Source organism: Danio rerio, chromosome 7 (genome assembly GCF_049306965.1).
Source record: "Danio rerio strain Tuebingen ecotype United States chromosome 7, GRCz12tu, whole genome shotgun sequence".
In the NCBI taxonomy this organism is placed as follows: domain Eukaryota; kingdom Metazoa; phylum Chordata; class Actinopteri; order Cypriniformes; family Danionidae; genus Danio; species Danio rerio.
The window spans coordinates 9067803-9091956 of record NC_133182.1 but is presented as its reverse complement, the minus strand read 5'-3'; the positions used below and the strand labels follow the sequence as shown (position 1 = coordinate 9091956).

General features: G+C 37.1%; 1 protein-coding gene across 14 annotated transcripts in view; it reads right to left on the bottom strand.

Annotated features, from left to right (window-relative positions):
• Positions 1–24154, bottom strand: part of pcsk6 (proprotein convertase subtilisin/kexin type 6) — a 174036-nt gene that overhangs the window by 17323 nt on the left and 132559 nt on the right. For all 14 annotated transcript variants that reach the window (XR_012383102.1, XR_012383101.1, XR_012383103.1 and 11 more), the window contains exons 17-18: positions 21260–21347; positions 12345–12448 (exon numbers count right to left, since the gene is read on the bottom strand). Coding sequence is in view for 3 of the 14 variants with exons in the window: in XM_073908047.1 (XP_073764148.1) it covers positions 12345–12448; positions 21260–21347 (192 nt within the window). In the remaining 11 variants the exon portion in view is untranslated. The remainder of the gene's footprint in view (positions 1–12344; positions 12449–21259; positions 21348–24154) is intronic.

Here is a 24154-nt window from a genome sequence, read left to right as displayed (position 1 = left end):
ATTTGATCAATTCACTTCTCTTTGGACTGTGGCCGGAAACCCACGCGAGCATGGGGAGAATATGCAAACTCCACACAGAAACACAAACTGGCTCGGCCGGGACCAGCAACCTTCTAACAGTGCTAACCACTGAGCTGCCGTGCCACCGTATCCTTGATTAATCTAGGAAAGAGGGGGAGGAGTAGGCATGGATAGGGGATTCTTAAAGGCAAAGAAACTAAGGTAAGAAAATCTGGTTATTTACAGTGTGTTTGGCTGCATCTGATTGGTAAATCATGTGTTAACTAATGTGGGACAAGCTGTGGTCAATCATAAGCTCGTGATTGTTTATAAATAAGCTTCACTTCAACACAAATCCATGACAATGTCAATTTTATTTATATGGCACTATTTAACAATGTGCTGCACAGTACAAATCAAAACAGAGAAACAAATATATATATATATATATATATATATATATATATATATATATATATATATATATATTATAAAACTCTAGCTTAAACGGACAATTTTCACCGCTAAAATGCCAAATCAAAGAGGTAAGATTTTAACCAAGATTTAAAAACAGACAGGGATGAAACAGATCTAATACAGTGGGGCAGAGCATTCCACAACCGAGGACCAGCTATTGCGAAGGCACGGTCACCTCTGCATTTCAGCCTCGACTCAGGGATGCATAACAGTCTCTGGTTAGATGACCGAGAGACTGACCAGGCTGATACTCAATTAACATGTCTGACAGATAAGAAGGTGCCAGGCCATTTAGAGATTTAAAAACCAAGAGAAGCATCTTAAAAGTGACTTGATAGTGCACAGGCAGCTATGTGGTCATGCTTCTTGGTCCCTGTTAAAAGCCTTGCAGCAGCATTTTGAACTAATTGTAAGCGAGATAAGGCTTTCTGACTAAGCCCAAAGTATAATGAGTAACAAAAGTCCCGTCTAGTGGTAATAAAAGCATGGATTATTGTTTCTAGATTAAATAGATTTGACAGTCGAAGTCGAAGCTGAAAGAATTGGGATTTGACCACTGCATTTATCTGTTTGGCTCAAGCCATCACTCAGAATAACACCCAGATTTTTTTCCCAGGGTTTCATAGAAAAACATAATTTTTCTAGTTTAACCATTGTGGCTCTGGAAGAGTTTGACGGACCGAACTAAATAATTTCACTCTTACTCTCATTAAAATCTAGAAAGTTCTAGGACAACCAGTCTCTCACACCCGACAAGCATAGCATAAGGGTCTCTAGCCCACTTGAACTTGGTTTTAAAGGCAGACCATGTTTTCGAAAGATAGAGCCCAGAGGAAGCATATATAAGGAGAAAAGAATAGGGGCTAAAATAGATCCCTGGGGAACACCACATGACGAATGTGCTGCCTCAGATGAATGTTCTCCAACAGTGACTTTAAAACTGCGATTGGACAGATAGGATTTAAACCAATCCAGGGCACTTCCTTTTATCCCCACAACATGCTCTAAGCAGGCCAACAAGATGGCAATCTATGAAGGCACACAAGTGTTTTTATTCTAAATAACAAATCCAAAATGTTTCTTGATCAGAAAATAAGCGTAGCACAATGTGACACTGAAAACTCAGCTCTGCATCACAGAAATAAATGACACTTTAAAGTTACTACAAGCCAAAAAAGACATTTAAATTTGAGTAATATTTCACAATGTTTGCATATTTTCTAAAAAAATTACCTCGGATATTTAATTTAATAATTGATCCGCAAAATATACATATTTTTTAAACGCCTTTAAACGTTTAAAATACTAAATAAGCAAAAAGTAATGGGATAATTGATTAATAAAATGATTGGTGATTTCAAGGTGGATGATAAAAGGATTGAGAGTGCTTACGTGGACACACAGCATTTCAAAACAAAAACGCCACTCTTAAATGTATCCAAATTAATAAAGATGTAGCTTGTGTGGACAACCCACACGCATTCGGGTTAATCTGTCAGTTTACTATGCCCTATCCTATTGTGTCTATAACATTAGCCCTCCACGTTTCAGTGAACTTGGAAAGCAAACAACTCACGGGCTTATCAGTGGTCTCTGGTGGGCTGGTATAATGAAGTAAGTTAATTAAGTTCCAGAGCTGAGCAGCAATAGTGCTACAGGACTGGCTGCAAAACAATACAAACGCTTCACTCTTTCGTTTCTCACGGTGGATTGATTCGGCTCCTGTGGAAAGCGAGCAATGGACGATATCTGATGTCATTCCTCCACTTTTTTTTTGTCATTTTTAATGGTTACACAGAGTCAGGCATTTGATTAACTTATTTACGAGTGTTAGATTTGGCATGGAGTTAACTTGATGGCCAAAATCTGAATGCAAATCTTAAAATGAATCAGTGGTCATTATTGTTTGATCTCTGTTGACTTTAAGATGTGATAATACTGTCTAAAGCTATTTGTAACAGGAGAATAGAATTGAATTGAATACATTTAAATGTACAATTAAGGAGGTATTCAGCGATTCAACAAGAGGCGGCAATGCACACATGAAGTGCTAATTAAACAATGGAACTGTTAGTGCTTAGACAATTAAGTGCTAGAGTCACGGGACGTGTTTATTTACAGTGGGTACGGAAAGTGTTCCCCCTTACATTTTTCACTCTTTGTCATATTGCAGCCATCGGTCCCACTTTATATTAAGTGTCCTTAACTACTATGTACTTCCATTAAAAAATAAATACAATGTACTTACTGTGTTTATGATGTATTTGAGAACACTTGTGGTGCTTTTGAGTTGGGATAGAGGTTGGGTTATGGACAGGTTTGGTGGCATGGGTAGGTTTAAGGGTGGGTTAAGGCAGGGGTTTTCAAACTTTTTCAGCTGAGGGCCCCTTTGTGTAGGGCGAATTATTTTGGGGACCCCCCAAAAATAAAAATGACGCCACCCCCTCAAATTAACAACTGTACTTAATTTTTTTTATTGTATTATTCAATACATTTATATTATTATAGATTATTCAATAAATTAATATTATTCATTATCTGGATTAATTTTTGTAAGATGTTAGTTGAGTTGACATGGTTTTAGTGCTTCAATCTATTGATCAAATCTTGATGCGCAGTGTTCATTGTGGTCTGCTCTCACTGGATTATTCCATCAAGCCATATTTTGTGTACGAGTCATCACTTTACACAGTTTTTATGCCATTTTTATGCTTTTTTTCTGCCTATGCACAGCTAGACTCTTCTGTATTTACCCTTACAGCTGAGACTCTAAATGTATCTAAAGATTTAAAGCTTTAAAGTTTTAAAGAGTTTTGTCATTCATCAGCCTGTTAACAGTTAACTGTACTGTTGTAACTAGCAATACTACAATGGAGGCTGTGTGTTTTGTTTATTTTTATTCCTTTTTTTTTTGTGCACATCATAATTTACACAGGTCGACAATCCTGACTCACACTGATAAAAAAATAATTTCCTAAATGCAATCTAGAATTGGGTATTCAAGTTCAAAGAGCCACAAGTTTTACTTTGCATAATTTTAGAAGCTTTGCTGACTTTAAAATGTTCATACCAGTTTGTTCTATTAATAATAATACTGAAAATTAGTTGATGAGTATTAAAATTTGATCAGATATGTTGAGCTCCATTAAATACAGAGCACTAATACCTTTTAATATTTAATAATTATTAGCCCTATAACATAACACAAACAGATACATTATAATTTTTAAAGGCTATAGTGGTTTTACTCAGTGTGTATACAATTTAGTTTTTTTAATCATCCAGTTATGAACCAATTTGAGTAAGAGGTCCACTGCAGAGCTCATCCAGCTGTCATTAGTGTAACAGGAGTGAAACTGAGAACTAGCTGATGTGATGACAGCTCCATTCATTGTTATTGCAGCACTTTTTGCTTTACAATTTTAATATGTTTGTTTGCCATGCTGCAAAGAGGACCGTCTGATATTTGTACAATGCAAAGTGTAAAAGCCTGTTGCGCTGTGGACGAGGTGCAATGTTGTGCCGTGTCTTTAAAATGCTATTTGTTCTCTATGAGTGAAGCCTGCACAGAGAGGCGCGTACTCCGCAGCACCTCGGTTACTTAGGAACGCAAGGCATATACAGGGTAGTGCTTTCAGCCACCGATAATGTTCTTATTGATCATGTATTTTAACTGAAATATAGTCAGTCAAACCTGAGCATTCATTTAGTTGTTTAGCGTAAAAGAGGTAAGCGTAAGTGAAAGGTAAACGCCGTCAGGTGCAGCAGACAAGCGGCAAAAATCACAGTCAGGAAGCGCCTGGCCAGAAGTGTTTATTCAATAAAAGTCCCCGTCCACGGAGGCGGGCCGCTGCGCTTCTTTTCCTGTGTCACGAAAGTGTCAACTGCATTTAAATGACATAAGCATAAAGCTTCATTTTTGCAGTACTTTTGAGCTCAAATTATAATAAAAATATATTAACCTTCAGAATGATGCGGGACACAAAATTCATCCATGTGGGCTCATTGATCTAAAAATTTCTTTGCGGCCCCCCTAGCGCCATCTGGCGGCTCCCCAGGGGGCCGCGGACCCCAGTTTGAAAACCCCTGGGTTAAGGTGTAAGGGATGGTCAACATTGTATTTACAAATGTATTTACAAAAGTTAAATACAGATGTAATTACATACGGGTATTTAATCAAGCATAAGTACACAGTAAATACATGTATTTACACAATAAGTACATTGTAACAAACTATTAATTCCTGTGTAAGTACATATTAGTTAAACCACTTAATATAAAGTGAGACCCAGCCATTTCCTAAAAAAAAATATTTTTCCTCAATAAATTGTAGACACAGCACCCTGTATTTACAGAATTGTTGACATTTTTGCAGATTAATTAAAAATAGAAAAACTGAGTGGTCCTCAGTATTCAGACGCTTAACTCTAAGTATTAAAAAGTACTTAAAACATAACCTAAACATATTCTGAACATAACCTAAACATATTCAGAACATAACCTGAACATAACCAGAACATAAACTAAACATATCCTGAACATAACCAGAATGCATCCTAAACATAACCAGACCAAGTGTGAGTGATTTTTATTTAAATTAATTGTTTATTTAAATAAGCTATAATATATATTATAAGCTATAAGCTATACACACACACATATAAAGCTATAATTTATATTATAAGCTATAAGTGTTTAGCAGAAGCCCCCTTTTGATCTAATACAACCTTTTGGGAAAGATGCAACAAGTCACCCTTGGATTTGGGGATTCTCTGCAATTTCTCCTTGCAGATCCTCTCCAGTTCTGTCAGGTTTGATGATGAATGTTGTTGGACATCCATTTTTAGGTCTCTTCAGAGATGCTCAATTGGGTTTAAGTCAGGGCTCTGGCTGGGCTATTAAAGAACAGTCACGGAGTTGTTGTGAAGCCACTCCTTCGTTAGTTTAGCTGTGTGCTTCGGGTCATTAGTAGGCCCACAGGGAAACTGTGCACGGAATTCTGCAGATTTTTAGCCCAACATTAATTCTGTTTATTTACTTGAGTAAATGTGTATAAATCTATATTTATTCAGTTAAATTAATGTCAGTATTATTATTGACTAATATAAAAATGTTCATCTAATTTATGCACAATGCAGTTTGTACAGTAATATTTTCTGTCTTTTAGTAGATATATTTTATGAGAGACTTTTATGAGAGGATTTGAATTTTAAACATTAAATAAATGTTAAAAAGGTAATATATTTTTTCAATATATCAAAGTTTTAGTTATGATGCTTCCAAAATAATTCTGCAGAAATACAGAGAATTTTTGCTAAATTCTCTGCCGAAATAATAAAAAACTTTCTCAGATTCTGTCTGGCCCAAGTCATTAGCCACGTTTCCACTGTCATTTCCAGGGTCTGCTTGCGAAGAAGCAAGGCTTCCTCGGGGCCAGCGGCTGGACTTTTTCAGGCCAAAGCAAGCCGAATCCATCAGAAACGACCTTTTAAATCTTTTCTGCCATCCAGTCCTGCACTGCTTTACAAAGAGATAGGGAAAAACTGCATGTAAAATACATGTGTTCTATGACCTAAAACAAGTTTGACGAGGTAAAATTAAAAAATTCAAATTTTCAATGTAGAGCTTTATTAGATATATTTAATACTTTAAGCCATAATTATTTTGCTTTGGGGAGAATCACTGGAGATATGCCGTTCTGAAATATTTAACACTACTTTTATCAAATTTAAGATAGTCGACATTTTTTTCTTAAAACTGAATCGGACTTTTGGGGCGAAGCAGTGGTGCAGTAGGTAGTGCTGTCGCCTCACAGCAAGAAGGTCCCTGGTTCGAACCTCTGCTCAGTTGGCATTTCTGGGTGGAGTTTGCATGTTCTCCCTGCATTCGCGCGGGTTTCCTCCGGGTACTCCTGTTTCCCCCACAGTCCAAAGACATGCGGTACAGGTGAATTGGGTGGGCTAAATTGTCCGTAGTTCATGAGTGTGTGTGTATGTGTGTGTGTGTGGATGTTTCCCATCCGCTGTGTAAAAATGTGCTGGATGGGTTGGCGGTTCATTCCGCTGTGGCGACCCCGGATTAATAAAGGGACTAAGCCGACAAGAAAATGAATGAATGAATCGGACTTTGGAAAGCTGCTGTATGTGAGTGCAATGATACAGGCTAGGCAATATTTTATCACTTGCTCTTATGTCCTGAAACACTGAACGGTTTCCTTTACTTAAGATAGCCGAATAATAGGCAACATTCTTAATTTATAGTCTTGAATAAATTACCTTATAGAGCATCATAGCCTAGCGATTAATGTATATTTTATGTTGTCTACAAGGGTGTTATAAAAAAGCCAACCTTTTATACGAGTGATAAATGGAGAAATTCTATAGTTTTATTTTATGAATGGTGCGCTGGGTTATTCCTCCGTTTATGACAAGACCATTTGATGTACGACGCCAACAGTCGGTTGATGAGTAAACAAATATAATGAAGGAAAATACAAAGGCCTAAACTCCCTCCTTCCTGTTGTCTCCATTTTAATCTTTTGTTGGATGATGATGGCGTGCTTTATCTGCCTGAGTCTGATTTGAGCTTTTCTTCCCACTGAACTGGGCGGGTTGTGTGACGTTTGATTCGGGGGATGTTCTGGGGTTGGGGTTTGCATGCTGCACTGCGAGCTATTGGCCTGACAGTGGAAACGTGACATGATTTTGGCCTCACTGCTCAAGATCCTGGGCTGTTGGCCCAGCCCAATAAAAGACCTGGCTCGCACTGGCCCGACAGTGGAAATGCAGCTATTGTCTTGTTGGAAGGTAAACCTTTGGCCCAGTCTGAATTTCTGAGTACTCTCGAGAAGGTTTTCGTCCAGGATATCCCCGTACTTGGCCGCATTCATCTTTCTCTCGATTGCAAGCAGTCGTTCTGTCCCTGCAGCTGAAAAACACCCCCACAGCATGATTCTCTACTACCATGCTTCACTGTTGGAACTGCATTAGACAAGGAATGAGCAGTGTCTGGTCTTCTCCACGCATACCGCTTAGAGTTAAGGCCAAAAAGTTCTATCTTGGCCTCATCATACTAGGAGAATTTCACCACCTTGGAGTCCTTCAGGTGTTTTTCAGCAAACTCCACTGAGGAGAGGCTTCCATCGGGCCACTCTGCCATAAAGCCCTGACTGGAGGAGGTCTGCAGTGTCGGTTGACTTTCTACGACTTTCTCCCATCTCCTGACTGCATCTCTGGAGCTCAGCCACAGTGATCTTTGGGTTCTTCTTTACCTCTCTCACCAAGGCTCTTCACCTCTGATGCCTTAATTGGGCCAGACTGCACGCTCTAGAAAGAGTTCTGGTCGTCCCAAACGTCTTCCATTTAAGGATTATAGAGGTCACTGTGCTCTTAGAAACCTGAAGTGCAGCAGAATGTTTTTGTAAGCATGGCCAGACCTGTGCCTTGCCACAATTCAGTCTCTAAGCTCTTAAGGCAGTTCCTTTGACCTCATGATTGTGTAAGGAATCATCAGTGAGCTGTAAGGTCTTATTTTAGGTGTGTCCCAAATCACACACTTATGCACTATTCTACACCATTTTGTAGTATAATTATTGTAAGTAGTGCGTTCACACTGAAAACTCTAGAAATAATGGTCCCACTTTATATTAAGTGTCCTTAACTACTATGTACTTACATCAAAAAAATAAATACAATGTACTTACTGTGTTTATAATGTATTTGAGAACACTTGTGGTGCTTTTGAGTTGGGATAGAGGTTGGGTTATGGACAGGTTTGGTGGCATGGGTAGGTTTAAGGGTGGGTTAAGATGTGGGGATGGTCAACAGTGTATTTACAAATGTAATTACAAAAGTTAATTACAGATGTAATTACATACATGTATTTAATCAAGCATAAGTACACAGTAAATACACGTATTTACACAATTAGTACATTGTAACAAACTATTAATTCCTGTGTAAGTACATATTAAATAAGGCCACTTAATATAAAGTGGGACCGAAATAATAAGTGCACATTAATTACCCAGATGATGCACTTATTCAAGAAAAGCACTCATGCACTCAAAGAAAGCAGCTTTGCTCATGTAGCGGAAGGGGAGGAGCTTTCGGGTGCACATGTTGGAGTAAATTAATTATTTTGGATTGTGAAAGCAAAATTCTCCAACGAAAGGGACTATACCGCCTCCTGATGGTAAATGCAGATATACTCAAGGCAAGTATTATTTGGTAGTTTGGTCATTTATTTCACTAATTTGACAACAAGCAAACATCATCAGGGAAATGGTTTGTATTTCGGCTTAGTACAAAAACTTTAGTGCTCCCTTTGGGACGACACTAAATACATGTAATGTAATGTGTATTTATATAGCGCATTTATTGTGTACGGCCATACACCCAGACCGCTTCACAATCATGAGGGGGGGTCTCTTCACACCACCACCAGTGTGCAGCATCCACTTGGATGATGCGACGGCAGCCACAGGACAACGGCGCCAGTGCGCTCACCACACACCAGCTATTGGTGGAGTGGAGAGACAGTGATAGAGCCAATTCAGTGGAAGGGGATGATTGGGAGGCCATGATCGTATGGGCCGATAGAGGGACTTTGGCCAGGACACCGTGGTTACACCCCTGCTCTTTTACGAGAAGTGCCATGGGATTTTTAATGACCACAGAGAGTCAGGACCTCGGTTTAGAGTCTCATCCGAAAGACAGCGCCCACTGACAGTGTAGTGTCCCCTGTACTTTTACTGGGGCATTAGGACTCACATAGACCTCAGGTTGAGCGCCCCCTGCTGGCCACACTAACACCACTTCCAACAGCAACCTAGTGTTCCCTAGTGGTCTCCCATCCAGGTACTGACCAGGCTCAGCCCTGCTTAGCTTTAGTGAGTAACCGGTCTTGGGCTGCAGGGTGATATGGCTGTGGCGCAGGGTGATATGGCTGTGGCATATATATATATATATATATATATATATATATATATATATATATATATATATATATATATATATAGTATATACATATACTATACTGTATAATATAGTATATTATATTACACTATGCCATTATATAACTATAATAGCATAGTGTGCCATTTGGGACTTGTGTGTTATAGACAGGTGTGTGGCTTTCCTAATCAACTCCACACAGTATAATTAAACACAGCGGGACTTAAATGAAGGTATTGACCTTATTCTAAAATGCGGAAGTGCGCCTGTTTTCGCGATTGTCTTAGAACTTCCGTTTCAGTCGCCTATGGGAGAAATGACTAGGAATAATAAACGGCAAAAAATGGGCAAACTACTTGCTCTACAAACAAATGTTTGCATGACTATACAGACCAAGTAGAATAATACAACAAGGAAATATCAGTTTGCAACATCAAACAGCGAAACGAGCAGTTTTTAATGTCTAAAAATGAATGGAAGTGACTGAGACCGGAAGTCTCGTGCCAAAAAGATTCAAATGGCAGCGCCCGCTCGTCTGCGGAGAATAAGGTCAATAGAGCCATCTCCAGGATGATCAGTACTAATGGACAACACCTGATTTAAATATATGAGTGTCACAGTAGAGGGTCTGAATACTCAGGACCATGTGATATTTTAGTGTTTATTTTTTAATAAATCTGTAAAAGACGTCAACAATTCAGTGTTTTTCTGTCACTATGAGGTGCTGTGTGTACATTAATAAGAAAAAAAATGATGCATTTAAATGATTTTAGCTAGTGGTGTAACTGATCACAAATCTCATGGTTCAGATCACATCATTATTTATTATTAGGACCCTTTTTCAGATCAGCCAAAAAGGAGGAGGAGTCAATTGTTATTTGCTTTCCATTTATTCCATTTATTACATTATCTGCTCTCACTTCTGCAGATCTATGTGCCCTCCAGAAACTTGTGTTCTGTCAATGAACGTCGCCTCGTGGTTCCATCCCAAAGAGGGAAGAAATCACTTTCGCGAACGCTCACGCTCAATCTGCCCAGTTGGTGGAATGAACTCCCTAACTGCATCAGAACAGCAGAGTCACTCGCTACTTTCAAGAAACGACTAAAAACTCAACTATTTAGTCACCACTTCCCTTCCTAATCTGCAATTGCATCTCTGGATATACCACTAACTAAACCCCCCTGAAAAAAAAAAAATTAACTAATACTTTCCTTCTTAGACTTTACAGACCTGAAACTTGCCTATAGCACTTATTCATTGTTGCTCTTATAGTTGTGTAAATTGCTTCCTTGTCCTCATTTGTAAGTTGCTTTGGATAAAAGCGTCTGCTAAATGACTAAATGTAATCAAACACTTTGGGTTTCAACAGAACAGAACTTAGAATCTGTAATTATATTAATAATAAAATGACGGATTTACTCTCTAACAGACTTTTTCTGTGCTGTTGAAGATTACAGACACAGATGAGAGGTTAGACTGTGGGCTATATGTTGTGTGTTGTTTTTGAACCTAAATAAGGACTAAATGTATGCTGTGTGTAGTTTTTCTGTAATTGGCAGGGCCAGACGGAATCTGCGGACGTTTTTTGCTATTTCTGCGGAGAATTTTGGTAAAAATCTTCGGATTTCTGCGGAATTATTTTGGGAGTATCCAGCGGAGTATCATAACTTACACTTTAATATATCAAATAAAAAGTAATAAATTACTGAATAAAAACTTAATAAATTCAGATTTACACATTTACTCGAGTAAATAAACAGAATTTATAATGGGCTAAAAATCTGCAGAAATCTGCGGAATTCTGCGCGCGCAGATTCCGTGTGGGTCTAGTAATTGGTAACATATCGGAGACTGTAAGGTGCCGTTTGTGTTCATAAAGTGCATTTATAGATTTATTTGATTTAATTGCAGACGTTACAGTAGGCTATTTCACACTGATCTGCAGTTATAATCAAATCCTGTTCATAGAAAGGTTAGTAATGAACATTTATAAACAAGTATTTATGCGTTTAAAGCATCTGTTTTGTGAGAAGTGCTTCTCATATGATATGTGAGCGACCTGTACAGCTTTACTGTAGACATTTATACGAACGAGAATGATGTCGACTGAAACTCTCTGTCGTACACCACGCCCACCAAAAGGGTACACTTGGTAGTGGAAACGCAAGCCTGATAAAGGTGACTCGTACTGTACCAGTCAGTGGAAACAGGTCATAAACGAGTGTAAAATAGGATAGGATAGACTGGAATGGAATGGAATAAAATAAAATAGAATGTACTGGACTGCATTAGACTAGACTAGACTGGACTGGACTGGAGTGGAATAAAATGGAATAGAATAGAACAGGACAGAATAAAAAACACACTGTACCCACTGTATATAAATGAGTGTATAAAAGGATAGGCTAGACTGTAATAGAATAGAATGGAGTGGAATAGAAAATGACTTGACAACTAACCTATGGTGTGGAAAATGACTTATATAAATGTGTATTATAGAATAGAATAGAACAGTTTAAAACAGAATCAAAAATGAACGAACAAAATAGAGTATAATAGAACAGTAAATGACTTGACTATAATTACATAAATAAGTGTATAATATAATACAATAAATATATTATAATAAAAAAATAATATAATATAAAAAATAAAATATAAAAATATAATATATAATATAATATAACAGAATATAAAAAATTTAATATATAAAAATAAAAATTAAATATAATATAATAAAAAAATTAAATATATAATATAATATAATATTATATAATATAAAAATTAAATATATAATATAATATATTATAATATAATATAATATAATATAATATAAATTAATAGAATAGAATAGAATAGAATAGAATAGAATAGAATAGAATAGAATAGAATAGAATAGAACAGTTAATGACCTGTGCATGTGGAGCAGGAGATGTGGCAGGGGCTGCACTTCATTTCCTCAAGGTTAAAGAAAGTTCCATTGGCACATTCCGGAACGCATGTCATTCCTGCCAGACTTTAATCATGGGAAAAAAAAGAGAAGACAAAGAAAAGATTAAACCCATCTAACAATTCACTGCCATCCTTCAACAGACTCACACCATGGAAACCAAAAAACAGCAGCAAAACTATTTGCACATTAACATATTACTGCCCTCATTTACATCAAACATAGTTTTTATGCAAAATAAGGCCACTTTTAAACCCAAATACACAATTGTAGTACATTTATTTATAGCAATATTATTATTATTATTATTATTATTATTATTATTATAAGAGTGAACTTTCTATTTTTCAATTCATTTTAATTCATCTTTATTTCTATAGCGCTTTTACAATGTAGATTTTGTCTAAGCAGCTTAACATAGAAGTTCTAATAAATTAAAAGTGTCAGTGCATTTTTCGGTGTTAAAGCTCAGTTTAGTTCAGTTCAGTGTGGTTTAATTTTCACTGCTGAAAGTCCAAACATTGAAGAGCAAACAGGACTTAAAGAAATAGAAAAGGTCAAAACAGAATCAAAAAGGACTGTATTATGTACTACAGATCGTACTTCTGTACTGAATATTTCACAGTACAGAAACATTAAAATATGTATGATAGTGTATTTATAACTTTATGCATTACTTTAGCAAACCCTTAAAAGAATACATATAGATTAAAACTTTTATTTAAAGAAAAAAGCATACAAAATAAATGAATTCTTTATTTGTTAATATTTTATTAAAGAATAATCAACATACAAGGAGTCATAATTGAAACTACTACTACACGTAAATGAATAACAACAACAATAATAATAGTGCGTCACGGTAGAGAAGTGGGTAGCACAATCGCCTCACAGTTTAAGAGATTAATAAATGGACTAAGCAGAAAAGAAAATGAATGAATGAATGAATGAATGAATAGTAATAATAATCAACAGTAATTACTAACTATACACAAAGTTTAACACTTAGAAAATAATAATAATAACCATAATAATAATAATGATTATTATTTTTGTTATTTTTATGATAAACTATAATTACTAACTACAAACAAAAAAAGCATTAACAAATACAATATTAATACTAATAACAATAATAAAATGATGATATAAAATAATTATGATAAATGATAATTGCTAACTATACACATGGTATTACAAATATAAAATAATAATAATAATAATAATAATAATAATAATAGTAAACTATAATTACCATCTATAGACAGAATACTACAAATATCTAATTTACATATTGTTGTTATGATTAAATAATTATTACTATACACAGAAATGATAAGAAATAAAATTCTAAAATAAATAATATAATATAAACAAAATATAAATAAATATAAACCAAATATAACAAATTTATAATAATAATAACAATAATAATGATAATAATAATTATTATTATTATTATGGGGCGAGGCAGTGGCGCAGTAGGTAGTGCTGTCGCCTCACAGCAAGAAGGTCGCTGGTTCGAACTTGGGCTCAGTTGGTGTTTCTGTGTGGAGTTTGCATGTTCTCCCTGCCCTCGCGTGGGTTTCCTCCAGAAACTAATCATAGTTTTAATAACTCATTTCTGATAACTGATTTATTTTATCTTTGCCATGATGACAGTAAATAATATTTGACTAGATATTTTTCAAGACACTTCTATACAGCTTAAAGTGACATTTAAAGGCTTCACTAGGTTAATTAGGTTAACTAGGCAGGTTAGGGTAATTAGGCAAGTTATTGTATAGTGATGGTTTGTTCTGTAGACTACACTAAAAAAAATGTTGTCAGAAAAATGGTCGCAAACAATTTATTTGTGTTGAATTTAAGCAAACAAATTAAATTTAGTAATGCTTAACTTAATTTGTTTGTTTAAATCCAGCGCAAACAAATTGTTTACAACCACTTAACTTAAAATATTTTAGTAAATTCAAGGAATCATCTTTAATGTTTTTTTCAGTGTATAAACAACTATAGTTTAAAGCGGCTAATAATTATGTCCTTAAAATGGTGTTTTTTTCTAGCCAAAATAAAGCAAATAAGACTTTCTCCAGAAGAAAAAACATGATCAGACATACTGTGAAAATGTCCTGAATCTGTTTAACATCATTTGGGAAACAATTAAAAAAGAAAAAAAATCCATAAGGGGCTAATAATTCTGACTTCAACTGTATATGCACAAATATAATATCGTATAGCTTCCTTAGGTCCATTGACACATCTCTAGCTCTTAAAGCTGCAGCTCCGCTCACTCTACGCTCACACCACTCGAAATGTGGCACAAACAAAACAAACACAACGTCAAAATCAATTACATCTTCAAACAAATCAGAGTTCACCACTGAAACTGAACCCTTAATGAGTGTGTGAGGGGAAAAAAACAACAACAACTCCACAATCTTCTTCACGGTGGGTTGATTTAGTCTCGGCTCAAAGCTCTGTTTTGTTTCGGACGCGGTGCATTGTGGGTCAGCGGTTGAGAATGAGAAGCGTTTCAATAATCGGCCGAGCAAGTGTGACGCGGGGAATGTGAATCTGAAAGACTCCAGGCGTTCGCTCTCTATCTGCAGCTCAGAGAAACGCTGCGCATCACGATATATAACCCTGACAGATTAAACCGAGAGGTCAACACGTAAAGCATGCGGCGTTTTAGCCTTCACAGGACCAGACGGCCTTTCAAGAACTAAAGCTCAGTCTGTCTCGTCTAAACCACAGCAAAGGCTGCATGCATAAAGATGACCAGATGTACCCTAGATGTCCTGAAACACACAAAACCCCAAAAAGCCTGGCTTCTTAGGCCATTTCATCTGCACCGCCGGCTTGTGAGAACTCACAATATACAGTTGAAGTCAAAATTATCAGGCCTCAATATTCTTCAAATATTTCCCAAATGATGTTTAACAGAGCGAGGAATTTTCCACAGTGTTTCCTATAACAGGGTTGAGAGTAGGGTTGTAACAATATACCGGTATGACGGTCTACCACGGTTTGAACGTGCACGATTATCATACCATGAACAATTGCATATCAACGGTTTTAACCCGAGACAGCCGCCCGCGGCTAAAAATAAGTATTGCTCTTAAATGTTTAATAACTTTTGATCCGCTGATCCGATTCATACAATTCAAAGATTGGCGTAAAGAAGAGAATCTCAGCTTTCCAGTGCTGTATCACATAACATTCGCGGACTTTCAGAGGCTCCGGAATCAGTGCGGTTACGTCATCAAAATTTGACAACGCTGATTTGACAAAGAAACGCTCGTCACTGTGTCTCCGGACAAACCAGACATGATACATTCATGCATTGTCCCTCCTCCATGCCCAGATTGGTTCAAACTCGCTATATCACAACCAATAAGCATAGGTTTCACTTTTGTTTGTGGACCAACACTGAGCTTTTTGAACAACACGGAATGAGAGATAGGCATACATTTATGCGCGGCTAAATAAAACGCAAAAAAAAAAAAAAGTTTTGCCTGAAATAATTCTCATACTAAGTACTTTTGCATGCACAGCAGCACAGAAACATGACAAAACAGTGACACAGCAAAGACGAACTGCTGCTCTTGCTGTTTTCAAAAGACACAAATGAAGGTGCAGCCACAACCACATCCAAATCCATATCCACAGACAACCATATCCATGCTGGCACATAAAACCTAAGGATGTTCCATATTGAATCTAGTTTCGTTATGTAACTATTTATAGTATAGTAAATATTTATATCTATTTTTTACTGAGGATTTGCACCATGTTTATTTGGACTTTGACACATTATTTATTATTTTCTTATTTTTTTATTTGTTCATTGTACAAGTGGACACATTCTCTCACCTCAGCGGTCAAGATTAAGTCCTGAAAATCTCAACATGCTTACATTTCTTCATCACAACCTAGACTGAAAAAAACAACGCTTTAAATACATGTTTACAGCCATAAACTTGGTATTGCACTTTTGGTCTCCCATTTATCCTGCTTATAAGGAAGGACAGTTTAAGTTTATTTTTGTCTAATCTTAAAAGACCTTGCTTGTTTATTCCTTCTAATTTAATTTATTACAATGGGAGATTTTTCAGTTTATTTTTATAAAAGACTTCTATAGTTCTATTAAAATGGTTCTTTCAAAAGTTTGTTGAAATAAAACCTTTGTTCAGTCAGAAAACGTGTTCTTATTCTTTTCAGGGTCTTTGCTATGAGAATTACTATTTAATACCGTATACCGCGAAACCGTCAAACCGTGGTATTGTTTTAGACGATTATCATACTGTAAAAAATTCATACCGTTTTTCAGACCACTATGAGTGAATTGGGGGCGGCACGGTTGCTCAGTGGTTAGCACTCACAGCAAGAAGGTTGCTGGTTAGAGTCCCTGGGTCAGTTGGCATTTCTGTGTGGAGTTTGCATGTTCTCCCCGTGATGGGTTTCCTCCGGGTGCTCCGGTTTCCCCCACAGTTCTAAACACAAGCGCTATAGGTGAATTAGATTAACTAAATTGGTCGTAGTGTATGTGTGTGTTTAAATATATGAGAGTGCATGGATGTTTCCCAGTACTGAGCTGTGGCTGGAAGAACATCTGCTGCGTAAAATATCTGCTGCAATAGTTGGTGGTTCATTCCACTGTGGTGACCCCTGATAATCAGTTACTAAGCTGAAGGAAAATGAATAAATGAATGATGACTTTAAAAAAATTATTATAACTTAATACATTTAATAATGCAATTATAATATTGATTTTATATAGTATCCTCAGCAGTAAATATACACTGTAAAATGCTGGGTTTCACACAATTCCTTCATGCTGCCCCAACACAAATAGATTAAGAGTGCTTTCACACTTAAGCGGGTCGCACACTGGATGTGCTGCATTTGAATTGTCACATGGATTGCATCATCAGATTCTGAGCTCCTATTGGTTCTTGGATTGACACTCATCGCAGATGTTGTCACACTGCAGGAAAGTGTCTAAAATCTTCTGACCCAACCAGAACTTCATCGGAAGAACAATCTGATTGCAAAGGGCACTAAGCGGCTGTCTGTGAACACGTCAAACCCACGATCGAAAACCACCAGTTTTAGCCAAGGATTTCAGGAATCTTTTGGAATTTCCCAAATTTGTCTCAGATGACAAAATCAAGTCTGAAATCCCACAGTGTGAGCAGGGCTTTAGTTAAGTTAATCAAACTTTTAAATTCCAAATTAAATAAATTTACAAATTTGTACAAATTTAAGCAGATTGAACATAGTTGTCCCCCCCTAAAAAACGTAACAATTGTGTTGTTTCAACTAATTTTAAATAAGTAAGTTTGAACAGGCAGCAAAAGTCATTTTTTGAGCGCGTGGAGAACTTTTAAACTAATGTTATTGTAAGGAAAATTATTAAACCATCTTGGTAAATAAGTAAAAAATGCTATTTTTAAATAAAAAGTTAATATTTTATTGAATGTATTTTTGGTGATTGTATTGGTTTTGGCCAGATTGGATAGGTATACATGACCAAAGGAAAATTATGACCTATCAAAAAACATTTAAGACCCACAACACAATATTTCTGTGGACTTTTTAAGGTCTACAATTTAGGTTTTGAGATTGTAAAACATTTTAAGACCCCACGTATATGTTTTTTTTTTTTTTGGCTAGAACTAAAGCAGATTTAAAATTATTTATATGCATTTTAAGGTCAATATTTTAGCCCCCTTAAGCAATATATTTTTATTGTCTACAGAACAAACCACTGTTATACAATGACTTGCCTAATAAACCCAGTTAAGCCATTAAATGTCACTTTAAGCAGAATACTAGCTAAAAAACAACAACAAAACAAAATAAAAAAAATATTAATCTTAAAAAATATCTAGCCAAATATGATGTGCTGTCATCATGTACAAGAAAATAAATCAGTTATTAGAAATGAGTTATTAAAACTATTATGATTAGAAATGGGTTGAGAAAAAATATTTTTATTAAACAGAAATTAAAGAAAAAATATAGAGAAGGTCTAATAATTCAACAGTATATTGAGTGCACTGAGAGCTCTGAGTGGATGTGGAATAGGTTACTGGAGTCCTTTAAAAAGCCTCAATAGCCGCAGACATTTGGTTTTCTTTACAACGCAATCAAGCAACAATTGTGCACCATATGCATCAATGATCAAAAGTCTCCAGGTCGCGTTATAAAACTACCTCAATCTGAGAGCAGCAGTTCAGCATTGAGGCATGAGGGATTTTTTGGGATATTATCCTTTGTGCATTGTATATTTGTGGCCGTTTTAAAGTTACAAAGTTTATATGAATGAAGTTATTGTTGTCCAATAGGAAATAGAAACATCTGAAAGGAGTTGTCAATAAATCCAGCATTACTTACTACACAGAATGGTCCTGAGACTATGGTCTTTATTAACTCCCTAAACAATAGATGTTTCCATGCAAAAATGCTAAATAATTTTTACGTGCAAAACTTGAATATTATTAAAGTATTACATTGAATACTTCTACTTGAATATTATATTGAAGCCACTGTGGGTGTTTTTTCTTATATAATAAATGACTTGACAGTTTTGACAGAAAAAAAAAACATCCCCATTGAGTCACCTGACCAATCAGAGCAGACTCAACTGGCTAATTAGAGCAGAGTACACATGTCAGGCCAATCAGAACAGGGTAGAGTCATCAGACCAGTCAGAGCAAACTCAACTGACCAATCAGAAAAAACTCAACTGACTAATCAGACTAGAGTGCAGATATCTGACCAATCAGAACAGGGTAGAAGCATCTGACCAATTAGAACAGACTTAACTAAACCATTAGAGCAGAGTACATATCTGACCAATCAGAACAGGGTAGAGGCATCTGACCAATCAGAACAGAGTGCACATACCTGACCAATCAAAACAGGGTAAAGTCATCTGACCAATTAGGGTAGACTTAACTAATCAATCAGATCAGAGTACACATATCTGACCAATCAGAACAGGGAAGAATCATCTGACCAATCAGAATAAACTCAACTGAACAATTAGAGCAGAATACACACCTGACTAATCAGAACAGGGAAGAGTCATCTGACCAATCAGAACAAACTCAACTGACTAATCAGACCAGAGTACACATCTCTGACCAATCAGAACAGTTAAAAGTCATCTGATCGATCAGAGCAAACTCAACTAAACAATTAGAGCAGAATACACATGTCTGACCAATCAGAACAGGGAAAAGTCATCTGACCAATCAGAGCAGACTCAACTGACCAATCAGATCAGAGTACACATGTCAGACCAATCAGAACAAGGTAGAGTCATATGACTAATCAGAGCAGACTCAACTGACTAATCAGATCAGAGTGCACTTATCTGACCAATCAAAACAGGGTAGAGTCATCTGACCAATCAGATTAAAGTACACATATCTGACTAATAAGAACAGACTCAACTGACCAATCAGAACAGAGTGCACATATATGACCAATCAGAAGAGGGTAGAGTCATTTGAGCAATCAGAACAGAGTGCACATATATGACCAATCAGAAGAGGGTAGAGTCATTTGAGCAATCAGAACAGGGTAGACTCAACTCATCAATCAGAGAAGAATACACAAGTCTGACCAATCAGAACAGGGTAGACTTAACTAATCAATCAGAGCAGAGTGCACATATCTGACCAATAAGACCAGAGTAGAGTCAACTGAAAAATCAGAGCAGACTTAACTGACCAATCAGAGAAGACTACACATATCTGACTAATTTAGAAAAGAGTAGACTTATTTAACCGATCAGAGCAGATCAGTCATCGGACACAATCAGACAATAGTCATCAGACCAATGAAAGCAGAGTACATTTATCTGACCAATCCGAGCAGACTGAACTGATCAATTAGAGCACACATGTCTGACCAATCAGAACAGAGTCGTCCGACCAGTAAGAGCTGACTCAAACTTCCAAATAAAGCAGAGCACACGTCTGATCAATCAGAACAGGAAGGTGTCATCTGACCAATCAGAGCAGACTTAACTGACCAATTAAAGCAGAGTACATGTCTGACCAATTCAAACTGAAAGGAGTCATTTGACCAATCAGAGCAAACTTAAATTACCAATTAGAGCAGAGTACATTTATCTGGCCAATCAGAGCAGACTTAACTGACCGATTAGAGCAGAGTACACTTGTCTGACAAATCAAAACAGGGTAGAGTTATCTGACCACTCAGAGCAGACTAAACTGTCCATTCAGAGCAGAGTACACATGTGTGACCAATCAAAAGAGGGAGGAGCCATCTGAGCAATCAGAGCAGACTCATGTGACCGATCAGAACAGGGTAGACTCAACTGACCAATCAGAGCAAAGTACACACGTCTGACCAATCAGAACAGGGTAGAGTCATCTGACCAATCAGAGCAGACTCAACTGACTAATTAGAAAAGAGTACACATATCTGACCAATCAGAAAAGAGCATACTTATCTGGCCAATCAGAACCGATCAGTCAATCAGACAATAGTCATCATACCAATGAAAGCAGAGTAGATTCACCTGACCAATCAGAGCATTGCAAAGTCATCTGACAAATAAGAGCAGAGTACATTTATCTGACCAATCAGAGCTAAGTACATTTATTTTACCAATCAGAGCAAGTAGGTACTGGTAAGGGTGGAGTTTATATGGACTGGATTCTTAAACCAACTGCTTCAGGCACTAACAGAGAAAAGAGCTGATGCTGCATTGGATATTAGGAGAAAATTCAAGTGTTTCTAAACTTAGATGTATGTCAGCTTATAGTAGAACACTTCTAAAACAAAGTAAGGAATCTAAGTTAGCATTTAAGTGGTCAAAAATGATTTTAGCATTACCTGAAGCCATTCTTGCAGGCTGTGCATCTGTCTGCATCTCTCAGGCATTTCAAACAGTTTTCATGACACTTCACACAACGCCTCTGACCTGAAAAGAAAAAAAAGTCACAGTATTTAACTTTCAATATTGAAGACAGACATGCAAGAGGATGTATAATGTATATTTCTGCAAGATTCACAAATGGCTGATTTATAATAATAATATTAATCATCTATGTGCAAAATAACTTACATTTGTGAGTGTCAGCCTAACATATATGTGCTAAAGTGCTATATAATAAAAATGTCGCGACTGACCAATCAGAATAGAATATTCCAGACAGCCATGTAATAACTGAAGTAAAAAAAAAGTATTCCACACTGCAACAGTTTCACATGGTGCCTGTTCTTTGGAGGAAAAAACAAACAGATTAAGGGCTCTATATAACGTTCAGGGTGCAGTCTAAATCATATAGCGCAAAAGCATTAAGGGTGTGTAAAATACACTTTTGCTATTTTAAGGATGTAAAAATACGCTCTGCGCCGTGGCGCATGGTCTAACAAGGTTGTGCTTATTCTCTTAATGAGTTTGTATTTTGAGCATAACGTGCATTAAACCAATCAGTCTCATCTCCCATTCACTTCAGTGCTGTGTTCCCACCAGACGCTGAAAAAGCATCAAGAGCGAGTAATTTACATGTTAAATCAATGCAAAGACGCAAATATACATCCTGCGGCACAATACGTGCGAATGGCGCAGCGCAAATGATGCGAATTGCGTCAATGGCGCAGCGCGAACTGAACGTTTTGTGCTACTGATGCGCGAATAGCTCGAATTCGAAAATCTGAACTTCAGTGGACATTCGAACCGCATTAACCAATCAGGAGCTTGCTCTTGTGGGGGCATGATTATGACATACCACCTGTTGTTGGTGTCCTGGGGGAAAATCCTCCTGCACACACCGACAACAGTTCATCAAACTGGGCTCGGCTCAGTCTGAGGCCGTACTCACAATATGTACAGTTGCCTCGAACCGGACCAAAGCACGCTTGTCCCCCCTCCCGTCTCCCCCAACGGCCCGCACTCACATTACATTCGGGCCTGGGTACGGTTACGTCATCGATGCAGCACTGTTCAGTAAGCGGTGTTCAGTAAGCGCTCTCACTCAGCACAGTGGAGATTTCTCTAGTTATATCGCTTTAGTCCTTAGGGATGCGGTGAAACGCAGTCAGATATTTCGCCAAACAGATCAGCCACTTTTGACGCTCATAAACAATCATAAAGCCCTCGTGCTGCAGGAATTAGGAGGTTTGCTGAAGGTGCAGCTGTCGTGCAGTGATGGGTTTGCGTCTTTAATAAACTACAACAGTTTGCGTTCATTGAACGGTAAGAATGATTAATAAATCCATATAAAACAGTCCCTTAAAAGTCACGTCTCGCTTTCAGTTTCAGTTTTCAGTTTCAGTTTCACTTTCAAAGCCCAAGTGAACCGCGTTCAGGCACACCTCTTCCAACCAGGGCAGGGCCGGCCAAGTGAACCATGCCTGAGCCCGATTCAGAACACTCACACTTCTCAAACGATCCAGGAAACGGGTCTGGGCACGGTACGCATAGTAAAGTGTGAATAGGCCCTGAAGCACCGCTAAATGCTTCCATCATCCAGATATAATTTCTGGTGGACTTGATGAACTCACTGAGCTGGCTGCACCTCTGAAAGGATCTAGTGGACTCCGACACGGCTCCAAACGAATCAATGCTGTTTTTCAGCCTTCGTAAAGCACGTAAACAGTTATTTTCTCAATAAAATCCATGTTAGTCATTTAGCAACAAATCTACAGTCATCGGGCAGACAGAAGCCCTGCCCATGACTTAAATCTGCGTCTATTTTGAAGTGAACTTGATGCACGAATTAAGGGGATTTTGACCTGCGAATGAAGCGAGTAAACTCAAAATGTTCACGAGTTTATTTACGCGCGAATAGCGTGATTTATCCGCGCGTTCCGCATCTGGTGTGAACACAGAATAAGAGTCAGTTGCGTTGCTCCATGACGCATTTGCCTTCACATGGCGGACTTTATAGGTGGAAAAACCGAACGCTTCATTAGCGAGAAAACAGTTAAACATAGCATCTGCAGCACGAGGATAAAGAACGAGCCTCCTCCGTTCGGCCTCTTTACTTTCTCTTTACTTTTTACTCCTTTACTTTCGTGGATCAGGAAACGGTGGAAACTCACTCAACTAAAGACATCTATTAGCCTACATATTTAATTTGGTTTGTTAAGCGTAAAGATTTGTTTCAAAACTATTTCTAAATTCAGTTCTAATTTCCAGCAAACGAATAATTGAACAATAATAGCGAAGTGTGGTTAAAAAAAAAGAGTTATATCCACACACGTCCTGTTCTTATGCCCCATATGATTATGCAGACATCTCCAAAACCCAACAGGTGGACAAATCCAAACTTGTTTTTATTAAAACAAATATAAATATGCATATAATAAATAACACTGCTAATAATAATAACATTATCTAAAAGCAGATTGTCATGAATAAACAAAAAAAAGCCCCCCGAGATGAAGGCATGGAGGCAGTGTTTTTATATTTATGCAAAAAATAATAATTTTTGTAACAATTTAATCCTTTAATACTTTTTTATATGTAAAGATATTTGTGTGTTGCTGTAAATTTTGTGTGTATTAAGCAATGTGTAAGGGTTTGGACCTGCATAGGTGCATAATTAAAGCGCTTTGAGCTGGACTTTAGAGCAGCTTGTAGTTGGTCAGTGGCACAGTGTATTTCAGTTTCTCAAAATAGCAACATGCCAACAATGCGCCTTAACACACCTCCATTCTAAACCAGCACACTCATGAGTGCACAAAGTGACATGCTTTTTAAACAACGTGGCGCAAAACGTT